Genomic DNA, 21980 nt, shown 5'->3' with positions numbered 1-21980 from the left:
TTAATATTTTTCTTTTCATTTAATTTTTGATAGTTTGATTAATGTGTGTCTTGGTGTGTTTTTCTTTGGATTTATCTTGTATGGGACTCTCTGTGCTTCCTGGACTTGATTGACTCTTTTCTTTCCCATGTTAGGGAAGTTTTCAACTATAATCTCTTCAAATTTTCTCAGTCCCTTTCTTTTTCTCTTCTTCTTCTGGGACCCCTATAATTTGAATGTTGTTGCGTTTAATGTTGTCCCCAAGGTCTCTGAGACTGTCCTCAATTCTTTTCATTGTTTTTTCTTTATTCTGCTCTGTGGTAGTTATTTCTACTGTTTTATCTTCCAGGTCACTTATCCGTTCTTCTGCCTCAGTTATTCTGCTATTGATTCCATCTAGAGTATTTTTAATTTCATTTAGTGTGTTGTTCATCGTTGCTTGTTTCATCTTTAGTTCTTCTAGGTCCTTGTTAAATGTTTCTTGCATTTTCTCTATTTCCAAGATTTTGGGTCACCTTTACTGTCATTATTCTGAATTCTTTTTCAGGTAGACTGCCTATTTCCTCTTCATTTGTGAGGTCTGGTGGGTTTTTTGCTCCTTCATCTGCTGTGTGTTTTTCTGTCTTCTCATTTTGCTTATCTTACTGTGTTTGGGTTCTCCTTTTTGCAGGCTGCAGGTTCTTAGTTCCCGTTGTTTTTGGTGTCTGTCCCCAGTGGCTAAAGTTGGTTCAGTGGGTTGCGTAGGCTTCCTGGTGGAGGGGACTAGTGCCTGTTTTCTGGTGGTTGAGGCCAGATCTTGTTTTTCTGGTGGGCAGGTCCACGTCTGGTGGTGTGTTTTGGGGTGTCTGTTGCCTTATTATGATTTTAGGCAGCCTCTCTGCTAATGGGTGGGGTTGTGTTCCTGTCTTGCTAGATGTTTGGCATAGGGTGTCCAGCACTGTAGCTTGCTGGTGGTTGAGTGGAGCTGGGTCTTCGCGTTGAGATGGAGTACTCTGGGAGAGCTTTCTCCATTTGACATTACGTGGAGCCGGGAGGTCTCTGCTGGACCAATGTCCTGAACTCGGCTCTCCCGCCTCAGAGGCACAGGCCTGACACCTGGCTGCAGCACCAAGACCCTGTCAGCCACATGGCTCAGAAGAAAAGGGAGAAAAATAGAAAGAAAGAAAGAAAAGAATAAAATAAAATTAAGTTATTAAAATAAAAATTTTAAAGTAATTAAAGAAAAAAGAAGGAAGGAAAGAAGAGAGCAACCAAACTGAAAAAGAAATCCAACAATGATAGCAAGCGCTAAAAACTATACTAAAAAAAGGATGGACAGACGGAACCCTGGGACAAATGGCAAACGCAAAGCTATACAGAGAAAAATCACATAAAGAAGCATAAACATACACGCTCACAAAAAGAGAAAAAGGAAAAAAATATATATATCTTTTGGGAAGTCTCAGGTCTTCTGCCTTCATTCAGTAGGTGTTCTGTAGTTGTTCCATATGTAGATGTATTTCTCATGTGTTTGTGGGGAGGGAGGTGATCTCCACATCTTCTCCTCCATCTTGAAGGTCTCCTACATATATTTTTGATAATATCAGCACTTGTGGCTCTACATGTAAAATCTGGGGCAGGTAAATATATCTATGCTTCTGCTATGTTGAGTTGGGTAGAATTACTCTTACCAGTGCAGGATTTGTTTTTGTTTAAATGGTGTAAAAGAATTTTCTTAATGTATCTTTTTAGACATACTTGTGGATTTTCTTAGTTTTTTTGTTGCTTGAATGATATATGTATATATCTGAGTCCTGAGAACCCAGGGAAATAGACTCATTGGCAGCTTTTTTTCTCTTATGCGGTAAGGTATACAAAAGAAATAAAAATATGTCAGTTCTTCCTTTGAAGTGTGGGTCAGTGATACCTACTGTGTGCCAACGCAGAAATATATCCAAGTGTTAAAGGTACGTTTTCACATGCAAATATTGAAAAAGAAGATGATGAAATAAATAACTTTCGTGACAACGGAAGAAACATGAGCTTTTTCTTCAGAAGTCTTTGTTTTTTTCCACACACACACTGTATTTTATTTTTACAAGAGATAAACTGACACCAAGCATTGTAAATGGATGACCACAACAAAGGCAACAATCACTGCAATTACCAAACACGAAACACACTCATACTATATCATAATATTGACATTCAGTCCAGTAATCCTCTACTGTAACAGCTCCTTTAGTTTGCAGTGAAAATTGATTTGTATATTTTTTGCCTCTGAATCCTTGTGGGGTTTTTGTTTTAATTCAAAGAGAAAGTCACAAAGATTATAATCATCCTCATCAGTTGACTCAGTCCCATGTAATTAATTTTTTTTCATCTTGGTCTTTTGTTAGCACTTTTATGGATTCATCAGTTTTCCATTAGAGTTCTGAAAATGCTTATTCATTCAGTTCAGCAGTATGGTCAGTTACCAGAAACCTGTACTTGTCAGTCTTTTCCATGAATTCCTTGAAGATGAAACCCTTTTATAGGAACATTTTTGCTAAAGCATCTGAGTACACCTGGAGCTGTCTGTAAATGACAAAAGACTTAAAAATGACCACGGTTAAAGATTGGATGAAAGTTCATAATAATGCAATTGACAAGGAAATTTAGTTATTTCTGAGTTATACATTTTAAAGTAATACCTAGAATTATGACTTATAACATTATACCAGAACATATAAGATTTTTAGAAATTTCATGTAATGTTTGAAACATTTATATTAACATATTTCCATACAAATAACCCAAAGAAAGTTTAGTAGTAGTTATTTTGTTTGTTTTTTTATACTGCAGGTTCTTATTAGTCTTCAGTTTTATAAACATCAGTGTATACATGTCAATCCCAATTGCCCAATTCAGCACACCACCATCCCCACCCCACCACAGTTTTCTCCCCTTGGTGTCCATACGTTTGTTCTCTACGTGTGTGTCGCAACTTCTGCCCTCCAAACCAGTTCATCTGTACCATTTTTGTAGGTTTCACATACATGCGTTAATATACGATATTTGTTTTCCTCTTTCTGACTTAATTCACTCTGTATGACAGTCTCTAGGTCCATCCACGTCTCAACAAATGACTCAATTTCATTCTTTTTTTATGGCTGAGTATTATTCCATTGTGTATATGTACCACAACTTCTTTATCCATTTGTCTATCGATGGGCATTTCGGTTGCTTCCGTGACCTGGCTTTTGTAAATAGTGCTGCAATGAACATTGGGGTGCATGTGTCTTTTTGAGTTAATGTTTTCTCTGGGTATATGCCCAGTAGTGGGATTGCTGGATCATATGGTAATTCTATGTTTAGTTTTTTAAGGAATCTCCATACTATTCTCCATAGTGGCTGTATCAATTTACGTTCCCACCAGCAGTGCCAGAGAGTTCCCTTTTCTCCACACCCTCTCTCTCATTTGTTGTTTGTAGATTTTCTGATGATGCCCATTCTAACTGGTGTGAGGTGATACCTCATTGTAGTTTTGGTTTGCATTTCTCTAATAATTAGTTATGTTGAGCAGCTCTTCATGTGCTTCTGGGCCATCTGTATGTCTTCTTTGGAGAAATGTCTAGTTAGGTCTTCTGCCTCTTCAGAAGTCTTTAATTTTGTAATTCAACTACTGAGAAGTAGTTGAATCAAGAAGTAAGGATAGGCTAATAAAGAATAAATCCAGGTGTATTTTACAAGTTTTCAAAGGAGTCATGATCCCCCAAAATATAAAAACAGTCTAGAGATTGATGGCAGCCAAATTCCCAAGGGTGTGTTTAGTTCTGTTGTTTGTCAGAAACAGAAAATTCATTCATTCCATGTTAGGAATAAAGAGGATTATTTAGGGAGTTGTTTGTATTAGAATAAGTGTTAAATTTAAGCAGCTCTTAGGAGTTAGTTACATTTGCCTAATTTCATTGACTGAGCACATTCTGTTTCTGACATGAAACAATAACATATGAGATGGTCCTCAAATTTTTAATTGCATAAAGTTCATTTCCTGTTTTTATTATTTAATGATTTTTTTAATTTTTTGGCCATGCTTTAAGGCTTGTAGGATCTTAGTTCCCCGGCCAGGGATTGAACCCAGGCCGATGGCAGTGAAAGTGCCGAGTCCTAACCACAGGAGTGTCAGGGAATTCCCACTTTTTCTTTTTATATAGTAAATTTCCCTGTCACTAATTAATTTAAGCTAATTTAAGTTTTGCCTTATTACACAAATGAAACTTGTCTATTTTTTAAAAACTAATATTTGGTTAGTTCCATCACTCAGTTATGTAACCACTGATGACATTTTGTATATTCTTGGATAAAACGGTTTTCAACATGTAGGTAGATACGTAAGCTTTTTGGCTAACTTCATAAAGCTTAAATATATGATCTGATTTGTAACTTTTAAAGACTTATGTATATAATGTGAACATCTTTGAATGTTACTTTTTCTTTTAACAACATTTTTCTCAATAGTGTTGTGGTACTCCATTGTAAGAATTGCCATAATTTATTTACTCGGTTCCCAGTATTTGGTCATATAGATTTTCCTAGTTTTTTGTTATTTTTCTAAAATAAAGTGCTAAGTAATTTTGTGGTTATATATGCCCTTATCTTGGTTTCTTTAGAAAAAATTCTAAGTTGAATTGCTTAATTAAGTATCTTTAATTTTACTATTTGGTTCTCCTTGTATAAGGCAGAATGCATAGTTTGTGTGTGTGTATTGATTACTTGCTTACTCTAGTCTCAACTATAGTGTGTTCTTTTCTCACATTTTTTTTCTGTCATGTCATGAATTCTAGCCAGATTCCATATTTTCTCTTGGGAGCTGTGGGTTGTCCTCTCTAGGATATACTGGTTTCCTGATTGGACCAGAAAGCAATAGGCACACTGCTTGGTATTCTTTCCATTTGATGACTCTTGAGTGTGGCATTTTCACATGTAAAGGCTTGTTTAGCTAGTTTTAAGTGGTTATCTTACTGAATACTGTCAGAGATTTGGCAGCTCATGGGAAGGGGAGGACTAAGTTGATTCCACGTAGACAAAACTGACTTTTTAACTATTAGACTGCGTTAGAGAATGATATTTGGTCATGTTACTTGCATATGCTGTTTCTTAAAGTAATAGGGTTTTGTTTTGTTTTTCTTCTAAAAGGGATATGTTTCAGGCAACTTAGAAAATGCAGCATTAAGACGTTTTACTTTACTTTAAATGAAACCTGTGTATCTGGCCAAATTTCTACATATTCATAGTTAATCTAGATAAGGTAGTATAGCAAAAATTTTTTTCTTTTTTCATTTATTTTATACTATATTAGATTCAGGTGTACAGCAAAGTGATTCAGTTATTTTTTTCAGATTATATTCCATTATAGGTTATTACAAGATAGTGAGTATAATTCCCTGTGCTATACAGTAAATCCTTGTTGCTTATCTATTTTATGTAGAGTAGTTGTATCTGTTCTTCATACTGCTAATTTGTTCCTCCCTTGACCCAGGGCCCTGGTCCCTTTGGTAACCTTAAATTTGTTTTCTATGTCTATGAGTCTGTTTCTGTTTTGCCTATAGATTCATTTGTATTATTTTTAGATTCCACAGGTAAGTGATATCATTTAATATTTGTCTTTCTCTGACTTACTTCACTCAGTATAATATTCTATAGGTCCATCCCTGTTGCTGCAAATAGCAATACTTCATTCCTTTTTATGACTGAGTAATATTCTCTTTTATCTATCTATCTATCTATCTATCTATCTCACATCTTCTTAACCAGTCATCTGTTGATGGCTATTGGGGTTGTTTCCATGTCTTGGCTATTGTAAGTAGTGCTGCTGTGAACATTAGGGTGCATGTATCTTTTAAAATTAGAGTTTTGTCCTTTCTAGATATATGCCCAGGAGTGGGATTTCAGGATCATATGGTAGCTCTATTTTTAGTTTTTTAAGGAACCTCCATATTGTTTTCCATAGTGGCTGCACCAATTTACATTCTCACCAACTGCGTACTAGGGTTCCCTTTTCTCTACACCCTTTCCAACATTTATTATTTGTAGACTTTTTCAGGATAGCCATTCTGATTGGTGTGAGGTGATACTTCATTGTAGTTGTTTTTTTTTTTTCTTTTTCTATTTCTTTTATCTATTTTATTTATTTTTTTTTGGCTGTGTTGGGTCTTTGTTGCTGCATGTGGTCTTTCTCTAGTTGCAGCAAGTGGGGGCTACCCTTTGCTGTGGTGCGTGGGCTTCTCATTGCACTGGCTTCTCTTGTGGAGTACAGGCCCTAGACACTTGGGCTTCCGTAGTTGCAGCACACGAGCTCAGTAGTTGTGGCTTACGGGCTCTAGAGCACAGGCTCAGTAGTTGTGGCGCATGGGCTTAGTTGCTCTGTGGCATGTGGGATCTTCCTGGACCAGGGCACAAACCTGTGTCCCCTGCATTGACAGGCAGATTCTTAACCGCTGCGCCACCAGGGAAGCCCTTCATTGTAGTTTTGATTTGCGTTTCTCTAATAATCAGCAATGTTGAGCATCTTTTCATGTGCCTGTTGGCCATCTCTATGTCTTGTTTGGAGAAATATCTGTTTAGGTCTTCTGCCCATGTTTTGATTTTTTTTTTTTTCATACTGAGTTGTATGAGCTGTTTGTATGTTTTGGACATTAACCCCTTGTTGGTCACATCATTTGCAGATACTTTTCTCCCATTCCGTAGGTTGTCTTTTTGTTTTGTTGATGGCTTCCTTTGCTGTGCAAAAGCTTTTGTGTTTAATTAGGTTTCATATGTTTATTTTTACTTTTATTTCTTTTGCCTTTGGAGTTTGATCTAAGTAAATATTGCTATGATTATGTCACAGAATGTTCTGCCTATATTCTCTTCTGGGAGTTTCATGGTGTCATGTCTTATATCAAGGTCTTTAAACCATTTTGAGTTTATTTTTGTATATGATGTGAGGGAGTGTTCTGATTTCACTGATATACTTGTAGCTATCTAGCTTTTCTCTTCACCTCTTGCTGAAGAGACTGTCTTTTCTCCATTGTATATTCTTGCCTCCTTTATTGTAGATTAATTGACAATAGTTGTGTGGGTTTATTTCCGGGCACTCAGTTCTGTTCCATTGATCTGTATGTCTCTTTTTGTGCCAACACCATGCTGTTTTTATTACTACAGCTTTGTAGTATAGTCTGAAGTCTGGAAGGGTTATGCCTCCAGCTTTGTTCTTTTTCCTCAAGATTGCTTTGGCATTTTGGGTCTTCTTTGGTTCCATATAAATTTTAGGATTATTTGTTCTAGTTCTGTGAAAAATGTCATAGGTATTTTGATTGCATTAAATCTGTAGATTGCTTTGGATAGTATGACCATTTTAACAGTATTAGTTCTTCCAATCTAAGAGCATGGGCTATCTTTCCATTTCTTTGTATCATCTTCAGTTTCCTTTGTCAGTGTTTTATAGTTTTCAGTGTATATGTCTTTCACCTCCTTGGTTAAGTCTTAGGTATTTTACTTTTTTTGACACGACTTTAAATAGGATTTTTTTTTTTTTTTTTTTTTTTACTTTCTGATATTTCATTATTAGCGTAAAGAAATGCAACAGATTTCTGTATATTAATCTTGTATCCAGCTACCTTGCCAAATTCATTTATTAGTTCTAATAGGGTTTGTGTGTGAAGAGTTTAGGGTTCTTAATAGAGAGTATCATGTCATCAGCAAATAGTGACAGTTTTACCTCTTTCCTTCCAATTTGGATACGTTTTATTTCTTTTTCTTGTCTCATTGCTGTGGCTAGGACTTCTGGTAGTATGTTGACAAGAAGGGGTGAGTGGGCATCCTTTTCTTATTCCTGAATTTAGTGGGAAGGCTTTCAGCTCTTCACCGTTGAGTATGATGTTGTCTGTGGGTTTGTTCTAAATGGCTTTTATTACGTTGATATATTCCATCTATACCCACTTTGGTGAGTTTTTTCATGAATGGATGTTGAATTTTGTCAAATGCTTTTTCTTTTCTTTTTTTTTTTTTTTTTTTGCGGTACATGGGCCTCTGCCATTGCGGAGCGCAGGCTTAGTGGCCATGGCTCACAGGCCCAGCTGCTCCGTGGCATGTGGGATCCCCCCAGACCAGGGCACGAACCCGCATCCCCTGCATCGGCAGGTGGACTCCCAACCACTGCACCACCAGGGAAGCCTGTCAAATGCTTTCTCTGCATCAATTGAGATGATCATGTGGGTTTTTTTCTCTCCTTTTTTTAATGTGGTATATCACATTGATTTGTGTGTGTTGAATCATCCTTGAAACCCTGGAATGAATCCAACTTGATCGTTGTGTATGATCCTTTTTATGTATTGTTGGATTTTGTTTGCTAATATTTTGTTGAGGATTTTTACATCTGTATTCATCAAAGATATTGGCCTGTAATTTTCTTTTTCTGTGGCGTCTGTATCTGGTTTTGAATCAGCACGATGGTGGCTTAACACAGTGAATTTGGGCATGTTCCTTCCTCTTCTGTTTTGGAATAGTTAGAGAAGGATGGGTATAAGTTCTAGTAGCAAAAATCTTAAGTAGTACTTGTGAAAGCATGCAGTAGATAATTGGTTTTATGACTACTATAAGGATCTTTATTTCTTTCATTCTACTGTCTTGTTTTTGTTTTTGTTTATTTTTGGCTGCATTGGGTCTTCATTACTGTACGTGGGCTTTCTCTAGTTGCTGCAAGCAGGGGCTACTCTTTGTTGCGGTACGCAGGCTTCTCCTTGTGGTGGCTTCTCTTGTTGTAGAGCACAGGCTCTAGGCGCGTGGGCTTCAGTAGTTGTGGCTCATGGGCTCAGTAGTTGTGGCTCGTGGGCTCTAGAGCGCAGGGTCAGTAGTTGTGGCGCACGGGCTTAGTTGCTCCGCGGCATGTAGGATCTTCCTGGACCAGGGCTCGAACCCATGTCTCCTGCATTGGCAGACGGATTCTTAACCACTGTGCCACCAGGCAAGTCCCTCATTCTACTGTCAGCAGTTCAGAGAGATCAGGAGAATCATTACTTTAGATAGCAGTGGAAATCTGACATTTTCTTTTTTCATTTGGAAACCATCATCAACTTTTTCTTGCTAGAATGCTGAAAGTCAAAAATTCTTAAAGATGTACAGAATATTTCATTAATGTAGTTTTCTTTATCTTAATTATTATTAATGCAAACCTGTACATCAAGATTTTGTGAACTTTAAAATTTTTGCATGTTTTTCAGAGTTACTTTCTAAGTGAATGCCTAGAACGATTGAAAAAAATGATTTATTCTTACGAAATATTTTCATAGTTTTGTCATGTACATTGCTTTGTATAAGGATGAGAACCACAGTCTCAATGTGAAAGGTTTTTTTGTTGTTGTTAAAAACAGCAGTTCTACTGTATAACAGTAATAACATTCTTAAAACTCCTTTGGGTATTGCTCTCAGAGCTGGCAACAGATTTAAATGTCTTTGAATATTCTCTGTGATTTCAGAGTTTCGATCTTTGGGAAGGATGTATTTGATATTTCAAAATAGCATAAAGGGGATAGGGAGCAATATTCAGTGAATAGGATGGGTAATTAAGCCAAGTAAAAATAGTCTAGTATTTAGATGAGCCATCTGTCTAAATTCTTCCTTCACTTACTCTGTGATTGGGGCATTTCACCTAAACAATCAGTGCTTTGGTTGCTTTACCTCTAAAAATGAGGATGGTAATATTGCGTCTGCCTGTCTTCCATGATGGTTGCTGATAGAACATGTGTGCACACTCAAGGTCTAATCAGTTAATGATATCTATAGAGTCTTCCACTCAAATGTTTGTGCCCTCCTCTCAATTTCCCCATGTCATTTCCTTAGTGTTCACTGCCATTCTTTTTAGAAATGCTGTAGTAGCATCTCCCACACTCCCAGCCAGCTTTCATTGTAAAAGCAATATTTTTTCATTTTAAGAACTTTGGAGAATATTTTTTAATTGAAAAGTGTTATATAATCTCTACATTTAAAAATATCTGCTTAATCATTTTATTTGATTTTAAGATTTGTGTTTCTCTTCTCTCTGATGCCTCTACTCCTATTCCTTACATCTTATTCCTTACATCTTCCCCTATCCGCTGCCTCCAGCTAATTCATTCATTTTACTTCTGTCAGTCCTAAAAGAATCTTTTAACAATGTTATTTCTTTTAAGCTCTTAAATCTTTTCATTGCCAAACACCACCTATCAGAAATTCTAATGATCTAGCATATTTATCTGGCATATAGTCTAAACCAGTTCTGTCCAATAGAACTTTCTACAATGATGGAAATGTTTTATATCTGTGGTTTCCAAATGATAGTAACCAGCCACACGTGGCTACTGAGCACTTAAAATGTGGCTGGTATGACTAAGGATTTTAATTGAAAATTAAAAATTTTAATTTAAATAATTTATATCAACTTATGGGAGGAATCTATGATTTTTTCTTGGTAGAGTTAGGTACACATCTCTACATTCCTGTAATATCCCATGCATATACCTGTGACTATTCGTTATATTACATTGTAATTTTTTATTCAAATGTCTGTCTCTCTCATCAGAGTGTACATGCCTTGAAAATGTGAACCATCATCCGTATATCCTCAGAGTGTATTGCCTGTTAAAGAAGATAGAGTGCCTGTTTTTTTTATAAACTTGTTTAGGTTCTTGTGTAACTTTGGGCAAGTTGTGTGACATTTCTTAGTTTGTTTTATATATATGAAAGGCTCTGCTTGGTGTTTGGTGCCTTGAAAAAACATCCAGTAGTGTCAGCAGCTTCTATTCCTGTTGTTATTGAAATACTCAAAAAACCTTTGTTCCTGTTGCTAACAAAATAATTTTATTATTTATCTATTTCTGGTTATTAAAATGTGTTTACCACAATATGTGTATATGTTAAGATAATTGAAAAATGTAAGCTAAAGAATCGGACAAAGGGAGAATAAAGGTAAGAATGATAAAGTCAAGCAGGCAACAATCAGCCAACTATGCCCTTTCCAGTTTTCTTGTAGCCTATACTCACAATGGCTCACTTTAAACAAAGCAGTTTCTTTGTTCAACCCTACAAGGTAGAGTGGTTATAAAATGAATATGAAAGTCACTGAATGAGTTGCTTTACTATGTATAACAATAAGTGACTAGAAGCCAGTTAAATGATGACAGGAGATGTCTGCCAGAAACTGATGACTGGTTTTGGAATTATTGCCTTCAAGACCTTCTTTCTTTTAGTAATTAGCAAAGTCAGTAGTTTAGCTCAGGTGTCTTAAAATGTAGTTTGCAAACAGTCCACAGGGCATGGGAAGAAAATAGTAGAATTTATATGTACTGTTATCTTTTTAAGTTTCTGTGGATTTTTGTGTGTATTTCATAATGAACACAAAATACTTTTGCTGGTAGTACATGTATTAATTTATAAATAAATTATGTATCTTAGAAATACAGCTCAGAAATGTTTAGTTTTTAAAGTATTGAGATTATATGATACATAAATCCCTTTGTCATCTGGCCCCAGTCTACCTGTTCACCCTTCTGGCCCCATAGTTTTGTTGGTTGTCCCTTCCTTTGGTTTTTCTCTCTCCCTGGAAGGTTCTTGCAGTCTTCTTTACCTAATATAATTCTGTCCTTTGATGATTCAATTTGAATCTTAACTTGCTATTTGCTCCTTTTATCCAGAATGGTCTCCTGCCATGTCCTCCTGACAAAGTCCAGCTCAACTCCTAAGAGTCCATTCATCCATGAACTCTTTGGAGAAGCCTCCCCTAACACTGTTTGTAGAGTGCTCTTCTCATTGATCCCATAAGATGTTACACATACTTACATGCAGTGTGCTCATATAATCATGCTCTGTTCTGAAGATAGCAGAAAACAAAATTAGCAATTTACTTAAGAATTTCTTAAATGTCTGTATTTTTTATAGAAAGTTGATTTGTGTTTTAAATAGCCTACAGTGGTGAACATTTTTCATATGTAGTGAGTTGAATTTTTAATATTGGTATATGCGTAAGGTTAAATGGTAAAAATAAGCCAGGGACCAGTAAGGGGGAAGTGTTTTGGTTTCACAAAGGTCAGGCAACAAGTATGCCTTTATTTAACTTGAAATGCATCTCTAGATTATCAGACAACATTCATCCTTGGTCATTTTATGGAAACATTATTGATCCAAATCTAAATCTGGACATTCTTTAAAGGTTTAAAAAATATTGTTGGTGTTTAGGTACTTCAGTTATGAAGTTATAGTTCTTCTCATTGATATCTCCTTTCTTCTTCTGCTATATATATATATTTTTTAATAAATTTATTTATTTATTTATTTACTTATTTATGGCTGTGTTGGGTCTTCGTTTCTGTGCGAGGGCTTTCTCTAGTGGCAAGCGGAGGCCACTCTTCATCGCGGTGTGGGGGCCACTCTTCATTGCGGCGCGTGGGCCTCTCACTGTCGCGGCCTCTCTTGTTGCAGAGCACAGGCTCCAGACGCGCAGGCTCAGTAGTTGTGGCTCACGGGCCCAGTTGCTCCGCGGCATGTGGGATCTTCCCAGACCAGGGCTCGAACCTGTGTCCCCTGCATTGGCAGGCAGATTCTCAACCACTGTGCCACCAGGGAAGCCCCTTCTGCTATATTTTTGAACAACGAACAGTCTGGGTGTTTGATGTGCTGTTATTGGCTCTTAATTAGATCCCACATTCCTCAGACTAAATTTTATTTTATTTTTTTCTTGTTCCTTATGTCACCTATGGTGCTTTTTGCATTCTCAAGCACAGGATAATCTACTACCCTTCTTCCTCTTTTTCTCCATCATAGCACCTGCACAAAAGTGAAGCCAGCCAACTCTTCCCAAGGGACACCTGGAAAGAGGGATTTCCATGGCAGCATCATGGGTCATGATTTTAAATTTGGAGGGCTTCCTTTTGCTCACCCTTCTTTACATGTATTCTTCCTACACAGTTCATTGTTCTGGCATAGTATGGCAGGTGGTGAGCATGGTGTGACACTCTACAATCTAATGTTTGATTTTAGGCTCACAAATTACTAATGCAACAAGCATCTCTTTCTCTTTGCTTCTTCTGTGATTGTGCCTTATGTTCCCTGCTCTCCTCCAGCGCTCCATGTTTTGTTTGGATTTAGTGCGTACAGAGAGAGATTAAGACGTTTGTCCGTACAGCTGAGTAAGAATTCAAGTGTGGTTGCTGAGATCACCTCATGGGTCGTGTCTTAGTCCGTTCAGGCTGCTCTAACAAAGTACCACAGACCAAGTGGCTTATAAACAACAGAACTTTTATTTCTCACAGTTCTGTAGGCTAGAAGGCCAAGATCATGGTACCAGCAGCCAGCATGCCTCAGGTCCTGGTAAAGGCCCTCTTCTGGATTGTAGACTGCTTACCTCTTGCTGTCTGCTCACATGGTGGAAAGGACTAGGGAGCTCTGTGGAGCCTCTTTTATAAGGGCACTAATCCCAGTCATGAGAGTTCCTTCCTATGACCTGATCACCTTCCATAGGCCCCACCTTCTAATACCATCACCTTGGGGATTAGAATTTCAACATACGAATTTTCCAGGAACACAGACCTTCATAGCAGCATCTCAACATTTGTCTCAGGACAACCCATTTGAACTTCCAAAGAAACTAGGTGCAAATAAGTTAAATCCTTGATATGGGCAGGTTTATAAGAGCCAAATTCCTCAGTTTGATGTGATAGAGTAGACATTAAACTAGGAATCGGATGATACGTGTTCCTTTTCTATTTCAAGCGCTAATTTGCAATGTTAAGGAATATTTAAGACCCTCAGTCCCTGCATCATGTGGGGGAATTGAACTAGCTACCAAGTCCCTTTTAACTGTGGACTGCCAACCCCTGCTGTGTCCACATGGTAGAACAGGGCTAGGAAGCTCTCTGGGGCATTTTTTATATGGGCATTAATCCCAGTTCCAGAGCCCTCATGACCTAATCACCTCCTAAAGGCCCCACCTCCTAATACCATCATTTTGCAGATTAGATTTTAACATAGGGATTTTGGGGGTGGGGGGCGACACAAACCTTCAGACAATAGCAGACCACCAGTAAGCAAATAATTTAAACATTTATTCAAGTCAAAATGGAGGAGGTGTGCACACTCTTGTTGCATATATTATCAGAATTTCAAGTTTGGACTGCTAAAGTCACAGTCACTGATTGATAAACCGTCAACAGTGTGAAGTTTATTTGTGCACTTGATGGATCCTTATTATTTTAAATTATATTTTGTGTCTGATAAATACTTGTAGAATGAAAGGATGAGTGAGTACACAATCTTCTATTACTTCTAAAGTAAAGAAGATTGTGTATCTGGAAGCTTGGCCAATCTTATTTGTGTATAAGACAGTGAGTGTTGATCAGACTGCTACTGAGAAATTTGGAGCCCAGCCTCTGAGAATCTGCAGCTTTTCAGTGTTGTTTGTTCTCTCACCCTATTTACAAGCCATAGTGCTCTGGACAGATATGTTCTTTATTGTGCTTTATACCTTAAAATCAGAAGAGAACTTTTCTCCTTTTATTCATGTGTGTCTAGCGTCTCTTGGGAGAATTCTTCTCATTTGTCTTCTGGGAAATAATTTAGAATTCTCAATAGAAGGTTCTTGTACCTAGTTACAGGGTCATGAGTCTGCAAATGGACAGAGAAAAAGCAGAGGGGTGTAACTGTAAACAATCTAAGTAGGACAAATGCCTGCCTAGAGCAGATTAAAAAAATTTTTGTGTGTGAAAAAAAATGTTCCTTATAGTAATGTAGAAAAATATAGAAGAATATTAAGAAGGAAATGCTGTAATCCTCAAAACCAGAGATAGCTAGTGTGGCTAATGATTTTTAAATGCATGTATCTCGATTAAATCATTGAGATCTTTTTTAATTTAGATAATGCTGAATATTTATTTATCCTGCCTTTCTACTTCTCATGCAATTAAATTTTTCCCTGAACATTATTTTTAATATTAATATTATAACAAAGTATTCTCATGCAGTTTCCAGTTTATCTCCTATTACAACTTGTATGAATATATCTGTATGTGACTTTGATTTTTTCCCTTAAGATTGATCCCTAGGGTGTGAAAATTATTTTTCATAACGTATGAAAATTATTTTTAATGCTCTACATAAGTACTGCTAACTTCTAAGTAGTCATCTTCAAAAATTGTTTTTATCATTCACTCTGTGTGAGCTTCAGGGGTGTTGGGAAGAGGGCAGGGGCATGCCCTCTGGTTGTCTGGGACGATTCTCCCTCGCTTAAAGGTGACACTGATTCATATGGATCTGCCCAGGGAACCAGAATAGGAAAGATTTTTATCATACGTGAAACATTTTACAGAAAGCTCTTTTGAAGATCGTTTGAAACGACTCTGATACTAATGTATATACCAGTGGCCTAAGACAGTGATTTTTGAGAGCATTCCAGATGGAAGGGGAATAACTACTCAAACATTTCAAACAGATTAATGCTGATTGTTACTGCCTTTTAATTTGATTTGTTACCTGTTCAGTAACTAGGCATTTAGCTTTTATAGTACTAGTAAATGCAGTATTTAAAATCAGAGAAGGGATACAAAGGTAATCTCTAATATAATCCAGGAATTTACAGATGGAGACAGTATTCTCAATTGTTTAATTTTTTTAGTGAGGTTTCTTTTTTCAGTCATGTTTATATATAGATACAGGTATTTATTTTAATTATTGGGCAAATCTTGTTTTTTTGTAGAAAATAATACGTTATATTAAAACTACATTAACTTTGCATATAGTATGTAGCATACTTGACTATATATGCAAAGTGTATTTTTTTGTGTGTGAGTGAAAAATGCTTGCTACAATTGCACTGTGTAGTGGAAAGTAGAAGCATGGTGGTGCCTTTTTATTGTTGCTTCGGTTTCACTGATTCTAATTATAGAAGCTTACATCACCTTAGTTGATGATGAAGGCTTCCCTCTTTCTCTTTGCTTTTTCTTCCTCCATCACTCCCTAAGGAAGGATCATATTTCATAGTGCATATGTGGCCCACTGGTGGCTCTGATAAGGTTTTCAACAGCGTGGTGCTGATCATTTAGTGGACATAGATGACAGTGTGCTGAAGCACACTGTTTCTTACAGAATAGGAAGAGAGTGTTGGTAGTCTGGCTTTCTTCAGAAAGTCTGAGAAATAGATAGGATGCAGTTTGAAAGCAGGAATTCCTGAGGGGCACCAGTAATTAGAGTTAACCATGTCTGGTAACTACAGAGATTCATTTCAGATGTTCAAGTTAAGCAAGGGGCAGGAGGGGGGCAGGGAGTAGGAAAGCTTACTGTGATCCTTTAAAAGGGCTTGTATGTTACCTCAGATATTATGGTAGTGTCATTTATTCATTCATTTTCCAAAAGGATTAAAGTGTTTTTACTATATAAATCAGTACATTTAACAGTTTATATTTTAAAGGCCAAATGCTTACAGCTAAAACACAGAAATGAGTGGCCTGTTTGTTTTATTATTTATATATTTTGTAAAACTACATAATTTTTCTTTGGTCTCACCTCCTTTTGAGTTTGGCTTCTCTACATTGTGATTATAATATTTCACTGTGCAGATGGGGAATAAAGTGTATGACTGTGCCTGAGATTACTATAAACCTGGTTTTTGTTAATGTTGGTTTTTTGTTTTTCATAACGTCTAGAGTGTAAATTCTTTGTTAACTTACCTTTATCCATGATTACCTTTTTTCTCCTTTTCAGTGTTGTTACCTATTGACATAAAAGGTATATTTATAGGTTAGTAACTATTAGAGCCTCATATTTGGCTTTCTATACAATATGATTTCAAATGTTCTGCTTCGTATTTTTGTTTAGAAATAGTTTATATAGTTAATGTATTTTATATTAGTTTATACAGTTTATCATGTGTTCATAAAATATGAATACATAAAATAATTTATAATATGAATATATAAAATTTATATTATGAATATATAAAATTATTTATATTTATATTATGAATATATAAATAATTTAATTATTAACTATATAGCATTTACATTTTTATAAGACTATTTTATAATGGTTTGAAGTTTTGCAAATGAATACATTGATTGCTTTATTTGGTAGTAGTTTGAAAGACCTTTTTAAAGCTAAAGATTTCATCAGTGTGGCTTAGCATCATGGCATTTCATATGCAGGGGAAATGTATTCTTAAATGGTTATCCTGTGGTTATGATTCCTAGACAATGTGTAGATCAGGGCATTCTCCCTTTCTGCAGTTACTTCATTTGAATTGGTGAGGTAATGGAATGAGATCATGATAAAATTTTTAAAGCAATAGAAGTGAAAATTCATTTATTCACCTAATCATATATTTTAGTTATTTGATAAATTACTGACTTTTCTAAAGATGTTTATAGTTTTCAGTAATTGAGAGTAAGTCATTCTTACTGAAGAAACAGTGTGGTATAGTGTATCATCAAAGTGGTGGTGGGTTCACATGCTGAATATAAAATTTGGCCTGTTTGTTTCTTTCATGATATTGTTGCACAGGGAGATTTTTCATGCCAGGCTCACCGTACAGTTCCCTAGAATGGCAGATACTATGAGATGATTGGTAGAACAAGGAAAAGGATGATGTCATCTTCACTTCCAGGCCAAACTAAAGGAAAAGAGAGTTGCTCCTTTATTGAGCTGGTGTTTACTACAGTTGTTCTAACATATGGTATTAGTGGATTGCATTTCATACACAGGGCAGAGTGTTTTTTAAAGTAGTTAAGAGATGGCTGTCTCCCTTGCTCAGCTTGAAGTCCTTTGTGTGCTATCAGCGTGATTTATAAAAAGGAGGAAAGGTGCCCTTTAGGGTTTTGCTTTTTGATTTGGTTGTAATTTATCCTGTTGGTTCTGTACATGAATATAATTACTGTCTTGCGTTGAAACTGAAATGTTTTTCAGTCATGTAATGTTTACATACAGGATATCTTTTAGAAATTTATCTTTAGGAAATGTTTGGCTTCATTTACATACAAGGTGCCTACTATCATTTTTCTGTTTTTAAAAATGAGTGTTAAAATTAGATTTTAGTTAATTTATTCTTAAATACTTAACATTTTGTTGAAATTCCAACTCATATGTTATTTAAATTAATTGAGTTGAAAAAATACATTGGTGATTGAAAATCAACCTGTACATAATTTCCATGTTTTAGGGTTAGAAAACTAGGGTCATGTTTATTTCTTAGATTTAGTTTTATATTTAAATGTAAATTTTGTGTGTTCCTTTGAAATTTTTTCAGGAAACAGATAATTCGTAAGTTTTATGGAAATCCATATTCATAAATGGTCACTTATTGTGAAAGTATGACTTGTCTTTATTCAGAATAAAACCTAGTTTTACTAAAGTCAGTTCTAGTCTTATAAGTAGCAGCATAGTTCAGATTGGCAGCATAGTGTTGTTCAGAAAGTGACTTATAGTTTGCTCAGGTGTATTGAAGAACTCTTTGTTTGTTTGCTTATTTGTTTGTTTTTGGCTAGTAACAAGGTGTTCATCTCTTGACAGTAAAGTCCTTTGTAATAACACCTGTCTCTCAGGTAATAATTTCTCTTATGTTGCACACCTCTTCCCTCAAAATGGTGGTAGGTAAATAAAGCAAGATAATTCAGTTACTTTGATTTATTCATTGATGTTATTCTCATAATTTTGCTGCCTGGAGGGGTATTAACTGTATTTTACCATTGGAAACTGTGTCTTACTTTGGCCATTGAGGGGCACCATTGCAACCTTTAGTGCAAACTCTTTGTGGTAGTATCTGCACTAGATGCCTTGTGGCAGAATCTTGAAGAATAGGGTGGGTACTAGAGGAATTGTGTTTTCAGATTGGAGGAGGTGTGGCAAGAATTAAATTTTTCCTGTAATTTTTATAGAAAAATATTTCCTTTTAGTCCAAGCTCAATTTGGAAGCAGGTTGAATCATTTTCTTTTCTGATTCCTTCTGAGTTTTACTTGCTTCTGGTCTCTTTCTAGGAATTTAGCATTGGGCTGTAGGAAAGTACCATATTGCATAGATTATTCTTCCTCAGAGGGGTTGGTGAATGCCGCACGTCAGCTCTTGTGCCTGTGATTTTTTTTTTTTTCCAGCTTTTCTTTTGGGAAATGAAATTGTTTCCATTTAAATGTACTATTTACATACAAATCTTAGTACCAGTTTTGATATTTTTAATGTTAATTTAGAGTGGTCTTGAAGGTTATACCTTTCAGAACATTATTTGATAAATAGGAAGTTTTGCAAGCAGAATACATATGTGACATCTGAGAACTAGGCTGCCTTCTGTATTTGCAATGCAAGAGTATCTTACCAGAGCTAATTATTTTCCCTTGGGAGGACAATACTGTGTTAAATTTGAATAGTAATATGGCTTCCCAAATAAAGCTGTGTATCAATGCACAGAATTAAAAATCAAAATGGATTTTTAAGACTGAAACAGAGAGATGCTTTAGCCAGTTTTTTTCTTACAGAATTTAGCTTGCTAACACGTTTCACGGGAAGGGTGTGTGTGTGTTTTCAATAAATTGCTCTTTGGGTTACATCTGCAGATACAGTAGCCAATTGATCTAATGCAGTTTCTGAAGGCTTTCTATACAGGTGATGTCATCCTTTTAGCTCTATTCTCCTCCCACTCTCTTTCCTTCTTATTAGATATTTCATCTTACTGCAGAGCATAGAATCAATAGGAGCTTCTCCTTAGGGAGCTGCTGTGAAACAGGCAAGGACAGTAGGAATTAAAACACTAGCATACAGTCTTGCTTTAGCAGAAGATGTAGTGTTTTTGTACCATATCATATATAAATTTTCAACCAGAAAGCCAGACTTAGAGCCACAGTACTATCTTACTGATGCATTAGAACAAGGAGCAATGCTGCAGAGCCGTAAATAGTGCATGTGAAAAGAGAAATTTTTAATTTTGGAGATTCTCAAGCATTCTACAGGACAAACCTGTTAGAGCATATATCTTCTAACTACCACTTGCTCAGTGGTTGATTTTTTTTTTTTTTTTAAACCTCTGGTGGTTAACAATATAAAGAAGAAACTTTCATCTTAAGGATACAGTGTTCTGGTTTGCTTCTGATGCAGAAGAATTACTGCAGTGCTTACTCTACAGAATGAAATAAGTTGAAGAAAAGACAAAGCTGTCTTTGGAAAGATTTCTCAGAATCAAGCAACACGGATTTGGTGCATGTTGCCTTATTTGCTTTGATTTATACAGTATTAACTGTTCAGTTACCACTGTGCATGCCTGTGCCAGGTGCCTGAGGAAGGATGTGTCTGTATGTTTTGAGCCAGAAATCTAAACATCTTGATTTACTGTGATTTGCTTGTTAAAAGTGAACATTTTGTTGAAAAGTATTCCAGTTATTTAGAAGCTAAATTCTAAGCTATTGAAAGCTCCTGATATCAGTTTGAAAGGGATTTGGAGAAGCTGTCTTTACACTGCAATTTACACTGCAAATGGTATATGATTTATAAGAAAGAAAGTTAAAAGAATTTTGTCAACATACTCATCGGTGTGGCTCTGTTTTGAAAAGGAAACTATCCTTTGCAGCTCAGGAAATGGCTTTTCTTGTTCGCTGTTATGCCAACTGTCTTCAGCCATGGGCCTCCAAAGTAAGTAATTATTTTCTTTGAGATTGATATAATCTACCTATTACATTTAAATTCTACCTGTTGTGAATTGTAAATGAGCTGTATTGTACTATTATATTTTCCAAACTTTTAAAAAATAAGAGCTACAAAACAGTCTAAACTCATTCTCATGGCCATTTTGTTTTTCAACTTAAAGGAATCTCTAAAATATTCTAATATACCTCTAAGAGGATTTGAAAAATACTTTCTTAATTAATCTGTAGACTTAAAATGCAAAACATTTGAAGTATATTGTTTTCAGACTGAATCATCATTTGTTTATGCCTATTTCTGTACTTCTCTGTGATCATACTCTAACTTGAATGTATTGTATTTCCTCATTTCCTTAAAGGGTTGATGTATTTGGCTATGTTAGTCTAATTTATAGTCTGTGTTATACAACATTTAGTGAACACTTTAATTGTAACAATGACTGTGTTAAGATTGCTTTATGGTTGTGTTGAATTAGAGACAGGCACAATAGAAGCATCTCTTAGGATGATCTGAAATCATGTCTTTGTTTAAAGGTTGTCCTATTGATGGTGACTAAGGAAGAAATAGTGTGGTAGCATCATGGTATAATGTTTTATCTGAAAGATAGCTCGTTGGATATCTCTCTTAAAGGCAGCTTCTGGAAGGACATTTAAATTCACTGTCCATTTGGCAAAGAGCTGATTGAAATGTAAAGAGATGGAAAGATGCCTAGGTACACAGTTCATTTGTACTATTACCTGGTAAGGCATGGATGGTCTCTTTAGTGCAAATGCCACCTGTGGGGCACATGCATTGCTGAGGCTTGGCACTGAGGTTTAAAATGACACATGGAAGGGAAATGGATGAGACCAGGTGAAAAAGATTCAAACAAAAGAATGAGATATAGGGGTTATTCTTCAGAATACCTACAAAAAAATAGCCTTTTGGGGTACTGGTATCCAACTTTCAATGTAAGATTTAACAAGTATAGAAGAGGCAAAGAGCATTGTAAAGATTAGATTGTAATGTTTCATTAAATGATAACAAATACTATCTGAACAGGATTTCGTGAGTGGTACTTTACTATGTAAATTAAGTGTTTATGATAGAGTACATCTCTCCTATCGCCCCACCCACCCACCCCAACTCTCATGTTATTGTTTATTATTGATGGAATATTAACTGGATTGTGATTAAACACATTAAACTTGTGATTAAGTTTTCCTACTTGCTAGTTTTGGTTTTCTAATACTTTTTACTCATTTTTATTCATGTATTTTTCCCATTCTGCTACTCAGATTCAGTACTTCTGAGTTGATTTATTTTCTTGATCAAATAAATAGTTCTAGCAACAATGTTCAAAATGCTTTCCTTTATATTT

At 35.8% G+C, this 21980-nt stretch overlaps 1 protein-coding gene across 11 annotated transcripts in view; it reads left to right on the top strand.

The window, feature by feature from the left end:
* RAPGEF6 (Rap guanine nucleotide exchange factor 6) overlaps positions 1-21980 on the top strand; it is a 220270-nt gene that overhangs the window by 86958 nt on the left and 111332 nt on the right. The window contains exon 2 of one of the 11 annotated variants that reach the window (XM_033853136.2): positions 20547-20608. The exons of the other annotated variants lie outside the window; for them this stretch is intronic. Within the exon in view, the coding sequence (XP_033709027.1) occupies positions 20555-20608 (54 nt within the window). The 5' untranslated portion in view covers positions 20547-20554. The remainder of the gene's footprint in view (positions 1-20546; positions 20609-21980) is intronic. 11 annotated transcript variants of the gene reach the window in all.

Source organism: Tursiops truncatus, chromosome 3 (assembly GCF_011762595.2).
Source record: "Tursiops truncatus isolate mTurTru1 chromosome 3, mTurTru1.mat.Y, whole genome shotgun sequence".
In the NCBI taxonomy this organism is placed as follows: domain Eukaryota; kingdom Metazoa; phylum Chordata; class Mammalia; order Artiodactyla; family Delphinidae; genus Tursiops; species Tursiops truncatus.
Note: the sequence above shows the minus strand (reverse complement) of the source record. Positions and strands in the feature narration are given on the sequence as shown.